General features: G+C 43.5%; 1 protein-coding gene across 2 annotated transcripts in view; it reads left to right on the plus strand.

Annotated features, from left to right (window-relative positions):
• The window catches only part of LOC135935842 (dystrophin, isoforms A/C/F/G/H-like), a 181,336-nt gene that overhangs the window by 86,928 nt on the left and 80,608 nt on the right, over nucleotides 1-13,800 (plus strand). For both annotated transcript variants that reach the window (XM_065478410.1, XM_065478419.1), the window contains exons 42-43: nucleotides 938-1,092; nucleotides 1,593-1,782. In XM_065478410.1, the coding sequence (XP_065334482.1) occupies nucleotides 938-1,092; nucleotides 1,593-1,782 (345 nt within the window). The remainder of the gene's footprint in view (nucleotides 1-937; nucleotides 1,093-1,592; nucleotides 1,783-13,800) is intronic.

The following is a 13,800-nucleotide window of genomic DNA, read 5'->3' on the forward strand; positions in this document are numbered from 1 at the left end:
ACTTTTTGTTCCAGGCCTTGACCTCTTTTTATAAAGTGCTTTTTATTCAGCGCTGTGTAAAATAGTTGCTTTTAAACAGATTAAACAGCAGGGATAGCAAAATCAATGCACCATTTTTATTCATATTCATTACTCTGTCATCACGAAACACCAAAAATTATTCCCCCAATTTTTAAGTGATTTAATACATAATCTAATACTGGCTACCCAATGTCAGAGATGGCAAAAAGTGGTTAGTTTAGTGACTCGAATTGCTCAAATTGCTCGACGGGCTGGGAGGCGCACTGGCGCCGACTCGCTACTTGCTGGTTTGCACCTTTCCAGCATGCGTGATTTGGCTTCACGGGACAAATGTCTAGCGTTTCAATGCAGTCCTCGGTGCGGAGGCAAGTGGCCCTTGAGTGGGCTGGGTCCCTGTGCGGCCTGGTGCGCCCATGTTATCCGTTCGCGGTGTTATTGGGACCCGGGTTTCAGCATTCGTGCTAGTGCAGTGCGCGCCCTTCCCGGTCCTCGGACGGACAAGGATAAAAAGAGCAAAAAAAATAATATGTTAAAAAATAAAATTATTGCACATTGAGTGGTGGCATTCTAAGAAACACAAATAAAAATATAAAATTATTCGTTAAAATGTGAACACTCGAGGTTGGTTGTTCCATACTATTGTTCAGTGTGTCGGAGAAAAATATGATATGTTCGCATACACATACATTTAAAACACGTTGCATACTGACAGACGAATATCCCGTTTTTTTTTTTAAATAATTAACATGCCAATCTGTCAGCCAGTAAGATATCACTTATTAAATTTATTGTTTGGCTTTTGTCCATCTGTTTCATGTTTAAGTAACAACATTTACTATAAAATTTTTAGGGCTACTTGCAAAAAACTAAAATAAATTAGTATAGTTTTTAAAAATTTTCATATTTGTTTTTTCAGTCATTCCATGCAGAGCTTCACCAATATAAGCACAATATCGAGCTATTTCAGCAACTCACTCAACGCCTAATTGCTGTCTACCAACAAGACGACACCACTAAAGTAAAAAAGATGACCGAACAAGTCAACCACCGCTATGCAAAATTGAACACAAGGTAAAGAGAAACAATAAGTACGTTAATTTATTCGTGACGAATTATGTAATGCTGTAAAACCCATAAATGCAGTATTTTAAATTGCTAAAATATTACTTCAAATTATATATATGTATATATATATATTGTTGGTGTATTAGGTTGCAGTTGGAAATCCGATCGGATACTTAATCAAAAACCAGAACTGAAATGGTTTACAATAATAAGTTACAAATTCTTTTGTTAACTGACGGTTGGACTCACCCCTTTGAATCGGGTTCTGCACAATTAAACAAATCACGTCAGCACCGTGTGGCTGACGGACGAAAACTGAATTCTTATTTTAAAATCATCTTTCTGCTGTTAAACAATAATGCAAAATTCAAACCGCCGACAATTGTTGGCTTCCAACTTAAAGCGGGACCGCGTTGTTGTACCGCTACATATATATCTTTCTATTAAAAATATGCTGGAATAAAAAAGTGGTGTCTCTCTCAAGTCCAATATGATTGTTTTTTTAGCATTGTCAACCGCGGCAAAAGTCTGAACTCGGCGATGAACTCGCTGCAGAACTTTGACCGCTCGCTGGACAAATTCCACGCGTGGCTTTCGGAGGCCGAGTCGTCACTGGAGAGCGTGGATTTGGAGGCAGACCGCCTCGGAGGCCGCAGAGACCCTGGCTCTGTCCGTTTGCCCCTTCAGCAGCTCAAGGTAGGAGAGACAGTAAAATAAAATTATCTCGAATTTGTTTCGTCCGGACGCCGGAGACTGCGCAAAATGATACTGCGAGTTTGAGCGCGGCGCCCAAATCGGCGCTCATCGAGTTGAGCCGCTGGAGCGGAGATGGCGTTCGCGGTCGGGGCCGATCTCGATGGGGTTGCGTGGGTGCGAGGGTCGCGTCTGTGGTGTGCAACTCTGACGATAGAGTGCCAACACTTGTTTAATGCTTGGAAGAATGGTATAAATTTTTTAAATGTCAGTAGTACATATTAAATGCAGCTCACTACACACCGAAGAAGTTGCATTTAATTCTTCTGAAATTTATGACAACATCGCGTGCTTCTACCTACATTGGCATCCATCAAGAAATATTTTTTTATTATTATCATCAGTGACCGCTGGGGAGAGGTACTTCAATCCTACATGTAAATCTGAACATGCTATGTAGATAAACACTTATTATTGCGGAATGCCGAAACAACAACTATCAGCGATCTAGATTTTAATTCTAATCATTTCAGTGTATGTTTCTAGGTAAGAAACATTATTTCAAACTAAGAGAAGCACTTGAAACTCAATATCATGATGGCTTTCAATATAGATAAAAAAATTACTATATTATTTAAGAGCCATTGAAGGAATTACAATTACAATCATGAGAGCATTCACGATGCAAATTTCATTAGTGCAAATTGTGCCGGCAGTAATGTAATGATATTATAAAGTATAAATCAATGTTCAAAGCACCGGCCAGTTTTAATTAAGGAGACTGATGAGTCTAACTACGTACAGATACTGCCAGCTTTTAATAACGAGCGGCGGGCATTATTGAAAGACACACTGGAGAAATTTAATTATCCCTGGCGTGTATCGGAACCCCGATGCTTTGTAATCCTCTTTTGCACTATATATATCACATGGAATAGCGTGCAAGCACCATCGATTGCCGACTCAAACCTATTCTACTGATTCTTCCCATCGAGAAACGAAACCAGAGTAGTTTCAGATCAAATATTACGCAATTAAATATAAAGTGAAAGCATCGTCTCTGTTCGTTGCCATGAAAATTACTATTTTTTACGTGTTGGACTCTCCTTTTGAGAGAGGCGAACCCCTACGTTAGCCATCATCTGGCAAGGAACGAATAACATGGGAAAACTCAATGCCTCAAATGAGTCTAGTGCTGTGTGAAGACGGGGAGTCTTTGATTGGAACGCTACACATTCACTGAAAAGGTCGGGAATTCTCTTGTGCGCTCCCAAATAAAAAAATCACTTTCTACTTTGGAGCTTTAGATATCTTGGGTGATACTTTTCTGAGAAACGCAGCGAGACTTATTTTTTCATTGCTGTCACCTTTCGATCACTTAGATACTCTCATTAAATGCACAAATAAAAAAACAGCTAGAAATTGCTGAAGTCCTGTGTCACGGAGAGCATGAATAATAAACCAGATTCTCAAAAAACTCAACAGAGGCGTTTGATGACACCAATTAATTCATGACAAAATTGGCTCGCTGTCACGTCGCTTTCGAAATTCGGAAAGTGTGATTTTGGGTGCTCACCGGTGACATTTTGAAGTTCCATTAATCCAATGATTGATCTGCCGAGCGCGCGCGTCGAGCAGTTTTTCCTCACTAATGCGAGTGCATTTGCACGCGGCGGCGGCCGGAATGGCTGGCGCTCATCTGCCTGTGGAGGAATGTCGTTGCCGATGACATATTGCTCCCCTCGGTCCCATTGGAGTAGTCAAGACCCTGCGGAATTACTATTTTATGCCTGCCGCCCACCCACCCGGCCTTGCCGTGCGCCCCGTCGGTCGATCCAAACTTCCGACCAACCACCGAATCCGATCTCCTGTGCTCTGCCGGCAGCTTTTTATCAGCTACACGTTTTAATTAATGCAAATGACCCGGTGACCTGTCTGACTGTGAGTGACGCCGCACACGAGGGTCCCCGCCGCAAGACGAGGAATTTATTTACTCGCGGCGGCAGGCAAGTTTAATTCGGGTCCTCCCGCATTATGCGTATTCATGCGGTGCAGCGGTGGCTATTAATTATTGCGTTCACGCTCAATGGACGCTCGCTGCTCAAACGGCCCCAGCGCAGAGACGTCGCCGCTAATGAAGATGCCGCCGCTCTCGCGCTCGCCCCGCACTTGCTCAGCGCAAGTTTGCCGATGCTGTCTAAACAGAGTGTGTCGCAACTTGCGCCCGCCGAAATCGAGCTGCTGACTCCGATAATTGAGATTGCGACGTGCAGAGGCACAGCTGCCTCATTCGAAAATGCTGATTTCGAGATTTTCTCTTTGCTCTTTCATTATAAATAATTCTAGAGAATGAATAACTAGTTGATTCAATAAGTAACATGTTGCACAAGTGTTGTGCATCTTTTTAAACTTCATTTATCATCGCATTTTTTAATGTGTTTATCACCTGATTATAGCGATTAAAAAAGTTGTTATATTAAGCGTCCAAAAGAGAGTACCAAACCTGAAAATCGACTGTGACGCCACCAGCCGTCAATTTCAAACAATGATTAGCATACTTCTTTAGAAATGAATCTTTAAAATCTTCAAAAGTTGGAATTATTCAATTGCAAAATAAAACTAGCTAGCTAGTAGTATTTTTTTGCTGTCCCATTGGTGCTAATTTAGGTCGTTTGAACATTTCGGGTCGATTCAATACTCTTATCAGGCAGAAATTTTTCGATGCAGCCAGCAGCATCATACTTACCTTACGTTTGAGCAAACGGACGGCGGCCCCACACATTGCTTGATGTTATTGATCCCGCGCGCGCCTTTACATTACAGCCCATATATATCGGCCGTTGGAAGGAAAAGACACAAACTCGGGAGCTAAGTCTGCTGCCTTAAGTGACACAATGCATCAACTTTTTCTTATTTGCACCGTATTTGTTTGACACATGGGACCGTCACGCTCCGGCCCACATGAGATGAATTTTTCAAAATCTGACCCGCCTCACTGGGAGGACTGGAACGAACCACTCGAGTGGATGGAAGATTTGCTCAGAGAATTTTCATGTCCGTATACATCTTCTATCGCAATCTTTTACCAAGAAGGAACTTCATTTTAACGAGCATCATGCAAAACATTAAACATCTGTCAATACTAAATTTGCTTTTAATTTTTATTATACTAATATTATTTTACACCTTAAACGGATTTTCCAGGTGGTTAGTGTCTATTAACGTATCTTTTATATGGCTCCTTACCTTGCTTACTGCTTAGTATGAAGTATTATGTTACGATATTTACAATTTGATAAGATATAAAACTTACTGACCAGCTAAAATAAACTTAAAAGAAATAACAAAAAACGAATAGTTATCTCTAGAAGAATCTTGGCCTCCATACCGGTTACTCTCGCCAACCAAAATTAACAGTGAGGTGATTATCCAGCCGAAAAAGAGGGTAGAACACTAGTAGGGCTGCAAACCGGCGTTGCGTGAAAATGTTTTCAGGCAGGCCATCGGAACGAGAGCTGAGCCGAACTGCTTTAAAAGCCATGTTTTACTTTTTTTAAGTGATTCATGGCTGGATTTACTTCTGCCTTAGCTCACTTTCTCGGAGCTCTTCATGCACCGCTTGCGAAATAATCCAGACCGCAAATAAATATTTATTGAATGTCGCTACGAAAAAAGGGAAAATAAACAAGCACAGTGAAAAAATCGCTCAGGTGGAGGAATTCGAGCGGGTGAGCGCAGCAGCAACGAGGTGCTTGTGATGCTGAGAGCCCATGAATATTGATGGATCCAGGCGCAAACACGCATGCGGTGCTGTGCCTCGAGAAAAAGTCATGCATTTTCATTGTCGCCTTTTGAATTATTCGTATGTCACCAACGCTCGGATTGAGTTGTGTCTGCTTTTTATTGGGTTGGCTTTGAGTGCAGAATGTTGCCTGGCTGAGTGGCAGACTGAGTGGCAGACTGATGAGCGCTATTCTAAGGTTAAATTGGTTAATTTTTACCTAACCCCAGACAATTAAGATGAGTTTCATCCTGTCTTAAGCCGCCACAGCAAAAACGAGCAGTGAACGGTGATATCCATATAGTTATTTCTGGTCTGTTGTACAATTTTTTTGTATAATAAATATATCAATCATAGGACGTAATTTTATCTTCATGGAGTACCTCTTCTCCTCTCATCAACAAAATCAAAAGCAACATGTAATTCCCAGGACAGAAGTAACAGCACTTTGCGGGAGCAAAATCAATAACGTTTACGATGAGTGCTACTCAAAACGAGCTGAAAATCATTCCACCGCAGTGGCGAAACGCAAACTTCTCCAGCAGCATTATCACAGGCGAGCAATTCATAATTATCTAACGCAGGGACCAAGTGCGTGAGTGTGTGCCTGTTAAACTTTAATTGCCCCTTAAATAGAGGGTCGATTCGAGAGCGCTCGTCGTCGCAGGCAATAAAATTCGGCACAGCTCGTAATTGGCGAGAGCACAGTGAACACCAAAGAACGATAAAACTGACTTTTGCCAAAGAGAGACAGATCGCATCCTCAGCCCGTTATTACAGGCCTCGGCGGCCGAATTGGCTTCTGTCTCTGTTATTATTGAGGTGACAATTAAGACGGGCACGATTTGCCGACGATTGGCGAGCGGGGGTCGAATTTTGAGCCACTTTTCCTCAAGCTTACTGGTTGCCATGGCGTTCGAAGAAAATCTAAGGATTTTCCTACTTTCTGAAGATTAAGACTCACACTCAACTTTATCCTCATTTCAAATAATGGATTCAGGGATAAAAAGTGGAAACCTGTTTGATCTTGCAACGCCTTGTTTGTGTCTTTTCAATATTTTCCTAACATTGCAGCTTTTTGTCTCTCGGAAGAAACACTCAGGCACGCGCTCTTTGTGTAAAATATACTTTGAGTCTCTTTCCGAGAGTCAAATATAAAAACAAAAGAAAGGGAAACTTGGAGAATTTTAACTTGCTCCACCAGACTCGAAAGTATCTCTTGCGCAGAAAGATGAACAAAAAGCGGGAGAAATGAAAAAATTAAAACTGCGTAAAGTAAATAGTCTATATGCTGCAGAAGTTTGCTGCTTTATATTTACAGTGGCAAACTAACTCGTTGCGAGCAGTAAAAAGATTTTCATAAAGTGAGCTCCGCAGCGGAAAAACTTTTTACAACACGCAGTCGAAAGCAAGAGCAGCTTGATATGCGTGAATTTTTCAAAAGTGAAGGCGTGCAGCCAGAAAGACGACGGCAGTCATGTTTGCATTTCATAATGAAAACAAGAGCACCCTGCATTTTAATTTTCCACTTTCGTGCACGCGGCCGCGCGAAACCCGCCACCAAGGTACACATGCACAAATTAAAAATCGCGACACGCTCGCCGCCTCGCTCCGTCTTGCATGTAATTGTTCCTTTTCCAAAAAGCCGCAGAGATTTTTCTTCCTCGGCAAACGAGACACGGCGGAGAAGAAAATTGCCCTCAATTTGTCGTGCGAGTCGATAATTGTTGTCTCAGCGTGACTTCCCTTTAATTTTTCCAAGTGAAACAATTTTCGCTACCGCAGAAAAGGAAAAGCGTCTCTCACTCTCGCTCTTTCCCACACACGTGAAGATAAAAAAAATCGGCCGGCTGAAAGGCGGCGAGCGACACTTCGGATGAAAAATCTCTTTTTCGCGCGCTCACCAGTCTGTAGAGAGAGAAAGACGCACTAAATCCGAGCCGCATTTTCCTTTCCCTTCTGGTGGGCACCCAAAGAAGTTCACCCTGGACATGTGTCTCGCAACGACGAATAGCACTTCACACCACTTTTAAATCAATTAAGGCATTCTTGGCTCGCTGCTCGGTGTAGGCCGATTGCTAGAAAAATAGCAGACGCAGGCGAGATGTTTCAGAACACTCTTGGCAATTTTTGTCTTGTCTGAAATCTAGTGCGTTGAACATCGTTGGGAGAGATTTTTTTCACAGGGAACACAAAAAAGGCTCACGAGACCACTTTTTGAATGCTGCAGCCACGGCGCAGGATTAGGGATAATCCTGTTGTGAAATCTGCTGTTTGGACAGGCCAGATGCGCTTTTATCAGGACAACCCGCAAAGTTTGTGTTGGAAATGAAGTGTCCGCCCACCGTGCCAACCGGCCGATAACCTAAAAAGTCATAAAACGCTGATTGCGACCGAATTTGCATATCAGCCAGCGGTCGGTGGATAAAATAAATTCAATACGACACACGCCATTGACGGCAGGGCAGCTCGTCTTGATTGATGGCTGACCAGTTTGGACAGCTGGCCGGCCACTTTGACTCCCTAAAAATCCGCAACTCTATTAGAGGTCACCGTTTCATGAACCAAAGTTTACTTTTTACAAGAGGAAGCAAAGTCGCCCTGCCGAGTTTTTATGTGTATTTCAGCGACGGGCGTAAAAAGTTTGCTGGCTAATTTTTTGGTCCACGGCTCGGGGACTGCAGCTGCCTCGGCTAAAATCTTAATGATCTGCATTGCAAACATGGCTCGTATGTGCGCTCTCGAGATTTATCGGCCTCTACTGCACTAGTTTTAAATATTTAAAGGCAGTCTAATTAGGAGGCGCCGAGCCGACGCCTGCCCGCCTGCTCCCCTTTTTCAAAGCCTGCTCAGAGGTTTCTCGAAATTCTCTTGCGCAGATTCACTTTCAAGGGCTTCTCGGACGTGGAGAGAGATGAATTTCACACCAAAGTTTAAAAGCGCCGTCTGACAAGATGATGCAAGCAAGGGTCCTTTGGACGTGTTGCTTGGAAATGTTTTGGCGGAAATTCGGAGTGAAAAGCAAACTACTCCTTGTCTGTTGCAATCTGGGATTCTAACCCTGGACTAAATTATGGAAATCATGTTGATTTAATAATTGCTGTGGTTTGCGTTTGCACTCTGGGTGTAGGTGTATCGTTGCATATAGTAAAACTAACAATATGCAAATTCTGCCTGATAGTAACGTTTCTAATATTTCAGCCTTGCACTGTATGTAATGTATTTTGGTTCTCTTTTCTTTCAAATTGAAATCCATCCTTCCATTTGCATGCTGCTGGAGCTTCAAATACCTCGTTAACTGGAGGGCGAAACCAGACACAACAGCCCCGTTATACATTGCTGGTGTGCACACGAACGTGTATGCATTAATTTTGCATGGCACTTCACTTAAACTGTGCGTTTTACACCGCCTTGGGGAAACATAGTGCGACTAATTCGGCGTATAATAAGAGGCGTGCATGTAAATACAAAGGATTTGAGCGGTGACACATCAAATTCATGCGTGCCTTGTGTATTCCGCCGCTGTATACGGCGTGATATGTGCAGGATTATCATTATAGGAAATCAATACTCACGGCAGTCATTCATTTTGCTTCCGCCTACAACATCCAGTAACATCCCCGAGCTTTTCTCGCATCCTAGCACTCGGTTTATTCTTGCTTGGTAAAAGATAACCATAGGATTTTACGATATTCCCTGACAAAGTATGTCTTTTAATTTTATTCTCGTGCTTTGGGTCATCGTTTCATTACGTAAAAGGTGTGATCGAATGTAGAATCTGCCATTTTCGTGTCGATACACAGATTTCATATTGTTGTGATTTGCTTAATTGGATTACCACAAAATCATTAGAGAAACGCTTTGAAAAGGATTTGAGTGTTAACTATAAAATTTATGGACCATCAATATTTATTTATAGTCTCTCATTATTGGTGAGAATTATGGCAACCAGTCGAATTTCCGCAGTTAAAATAATCAATTTAACAGCTCACATAATTCATCTGGTCATAATGCCCGCGCACAGCGGCGACCAGGTTAAATATTTCCTCCAACCGCTGCGGTGCAATAAAGGAAGGAGCAAAAAGGGCTCAACGGCCGGCCGACTGGCGGGATTTCTTTTCGCATGCATGCGCATGCAGCGACCACCAAGATTTATGGTTGTCACATTTCAGCAGAAGGACTTTATTAATACACGGATTTGCCATTTGAGTCGTGATACGCATGGAAAGCACCGCAGCCACCACCGCAGCAGCAGGGTCCACCTTTGAATGATTTTATTCGCCGCCCGACAGCAAGCCGACTGGGCAGCCCGTAAAATTTTAGAGGCGATGCGGCGTTCTGCACGTTGCAGTCGGCAGCAGATTTCGGCCTTCGCGCGCAAGTGGCCCGTTCTCGCGCCATTATCTCTTTTTAACTGCCTGAGCAGCGTGCCGCTGCCGAGTATAATTATCAGTGAGCACGCAATAATGATAATAACAACAGCAGCAGCAGTGGCGTTTTGTGTTCTCTCAGCAGAATAAACCGCACCCGTATTCACACGCGCTGCAGTTTCGCGCCGGCAAGAGCATCACGCGTCGAGAAACAAAAGCGCAGACACTCTCGGCAACGGCAGCAAAATGAAATTCACGATTATACGTATACCTGCTGCTGCTGCTGCTCCTTCTTTTATGCTCTTCAGCAGGACATTTTTCCCCCGTGAAAAATTGTTTCCAGCACCAATTAATTCAGCTCCTTTTGTGCGCGACGCGAGTGCATGCAGCTATAGTGCGGCTCGCGGCCTAATGATGCAATTTGTTTTAATAACCTACGAATTATTACTCGCTCTTGTTCCTCCTGAAATAAGTGAAACTTGCTGCGGGAGTAATTGGAATTCTCGCACATCATAAGCAGCAGTTTAGCTCTCGGTGGCAGCTTGTAAAATGAGACGCGCGTTGCTTTCTCAAGCAGAGAGAGAAAAAGGACAAGATGAAACGCCAAAAAATATTGCTCAATACCAAATTGGAGATTGTTGATTTATTGCTAGATACTAATAAATAAATGCTACAACAACGCGACAGGAGAGATTGGAGGACATTCGAATCTTCACTTTTTTTTAAAGAAAGTTTTATGAAAGAACCTACAAACTACGATTTCTTTTTGAAGATAAAATATAAACAACGGGAAATAAAAATGAAAGATGTTGAAATGTGAATCTAATAAAACTGTTCGAAATTCAGACAGTGCTATTCAGAAATTTATCTTGTTGCGAGGAATAATTTTTATCACAGTGCCATAAAGTTTTACTCGTGCCAAAAATTGAATTGGCTAAACAAATTCGATCGAGCATCAAGGCAGCAGACGTGAATGCGTATATGGCTGCATTGAGGGGCCAACTCGCAGTAAAAAGTCAATTCCAGCTCGCAAGGAGCAACTTTGATTGCTCTTCGGCGAGAAAGGCGAGTGAGTGTATGGCAATCGCAGATTGAAACATTTTCGCTTAAGCCGCTTTACGCCGGCAGACGAGCAAAACATGCGAGGGAAAAGGCTCATCGTGCTCTGCTCTTATTAAATGATTTAACCCAGAAGCAGTGGCGCACGTCTGGAATAACTCGGCCTGCGGAATGACGGCCGCCTTTTTGCTGCCGCTCTATGTGACACCATAATACATATTAGGAAGAGCAAAGAAGAAATTCCAGGCAATCTTTCGCAGCGAGCAAGCGACGCCCTTTGTTGTACTTGTATTTATGTTTCCTGGAGCAAGCACGGCGGCGGCGAAAGCGGTCTTTGGCTGGCTCTCTTCTACTTCCCTCTCGGTGGCGTCGTCGTCGTCGACGGTGAGGAATTCCTCCTCCTCTTCGTGAGCAGCGCACCAGCCGAGCAGTTAAATCGAGTGAAAATAAAATTAAACGATACAGATGAAGCAGCAGTTTAGCAACTTATGTTATTAAATTGAGTCGCTGTACCGCATGCTACGAGGCCGCCGTGCTAGAATCGGCAAATGAGCCGGTACTGGGCGATACGTCATTCTGCCCGAGAGGGATTTTTGTGTGTCGCGTATTTTTCTTCCGCGCGTTATGATTAATTCGGACCCATCCGCGCCAGACTCAAAATGTCAAATGGCCGGCTTAAGGGTGAATTCCTGAGAGACATTTGCACAATACTGCACCCGGCGCGAGCGACACATCGTGGAAGTTTGCCACTGAAATCGAATATCTCCTCTGTGAAATGTCCTAAATGGTATTATTTCGCTATCACCAGAAATATTTTTTTAAATCCATATTTTTAATCATACATTTCGCTTTTCTGGCCCAATCTTCCTCTTTTTAAGAAATTCTAACAAGCCCTCCTGGGAATTTATTTAAAGCATATCTTTATAAATGTTGAAGAAGGTTGCCACCACCTGGATCACCTTATTGACCAAAAATAATTGTTAACATGAATAATTCAAAGAATGACTACTCTTCAAATATTTTTTCTGAAATTCAATTTAAGTGCAGTTGAAGATACCAACGTCTGGTCTCGGTTGAGTGGGAAGAGAGTGAGTTTTCCTCTGCAAATTTAACAAATTCACTCTGTTGCACACATGTCGTCCGCTGAAGTCCCCTAAAATTTCTGCTACGCCTCTGCGTCTTTGTGACTCAGTCGGTGAGGAACAGTTTTAGCGCCGTGCGGTCTTGAGCTTTTTACTTCTCTCTTTTCTCTCTCGCGCGCGCCATGCGACATCGACGTCACGAGTATTGGGCAGCTAACGAAAAGTTGGCCTCGGGGGAGTGCGTCGAGTGCGTGAATGCATCCCCGAGCGGCCAGCTTTGGCTCCCTCTGGCCGACGCAGATAACCGCGCCACTGGCAGCGAAAGAAATGAAAAACGCTCCCGGGAGAGTGTGTCGGCGGGCAGGCAGAGCTGCTCTCTCATTCAAAATGCATTTATTGCGGTGTAAAAGCGGCACTTTGAGTGGCTGTATTAGCGGGCGTAAAAACAGACGCCTCGCCCAGACCATTGAAGCATCCATCTCCGCCGCCGCCGCAGCGCCAGCAGTTTAATTGATGGAAACAGCGCCTGCCTGCCGCCGGCTGCTGCTCGATAAGCACTAATTTATGCGCGCGAGTTTGTTTTTAACTCACCTTCTCACCGCCTGCTTAGTTACTTTTGCGCAATATGTGCATGTGTGCGTGGTGAATGGAAAGAGATGAGGCGTTTACTCTTGATATCCGTTCTGCTCTGTGCTGCTTGCTATTTCCTCTTTTTTACGACGTCGAAGAGATTGATGTCTGGCGGGCTTTTCATTTGAAAAATTTAAGGGGCGCTTTACGATTTGAAGATGCGTGCATGTATGCGCGCGTGTTTATTACCCCGCGCGATGAGCCTTGAGGTAATAATCTAAATTAAATATTAATATTCATCACGCCAGCTTGCCAGCAGCGGCGCGCGTTATGGTTTTAGTTTAAAATTCATAACATTAAAGCGCGCGCGTACCGCAACAACAGCAGCCCAGCCGAATACGTAACTCGCAGGTTTTGATGGCGGGGGAGCTGAAAGTTCATTAAAACAAGCACCGGAGCAATTTGTAAATTATAATTTTGCGCGCCCTGAAATAAATAGCTCCGAATTAATTACCATAGTTCAATTTGTGTGGAGGGGCCTGATTTCCGTTACGCTGGGATACATTCTCCTTTAAATGCTGTTGCAGGGACAAAAGCTTGAAGTAAGTGTTTCGAAATTTGTATGGCAATCATGGACAATGGTGGTGCCTTGGACAGCATGCTGTCCCAAATTTTATGACGAAGTTCCGCTCACTTAGATTAACTAATGCACGTGTGGCTTTCTCAAAATTTCTTTGCTGGCCTCTTTGAATTATCCGTGGCGTCGAATAAAGTGGTGCGTGTGTGTGCACGCGCGAGGAAGCAGAAGAAAAGAAGCAGCAGCAGCAGCCCAGCCGCTCACGAGATTTTTATCCCAGAGTGAGCTTCTCATATTCTGCCCGGTCACGATTCAGAAGGCTCTCTTGCTTCTTCTTGTTCGACCACTGCGGGTGGTATTCCAAATGTGAATGACTGCTCCATGCATGGTCTGTGCACTTGAAAAGTGCTGAGGCCCGCATTTGCTTTTCTGCTCCGACCTTATACAAAATCTCTCTCCTTCGCTTATTGCTCTTGACTTTTCAAGCACAGACTTGTAGCGAATTGTCAACTTACGCGAAATCTATAAATTTTGAAATCCAATTCATGCACATGTCTCTGCCAGTAGCATCGAGCTCTCTTC

The sequence above is a fragment of the Cloeon dipterum genome, chromosome 1 (genome assembly GCF_949628265.1).
Source record: "Cloeon dipterum chromosome 1, ieCloDipt1.1, whole genome shotgun sequence".
Lineage (NCBI taxonomy): Eukaryota > Metazoa > Arthropoda > Insecta > Ephemeroptera > Baetidae > Cloeon > Cloeon dipterum.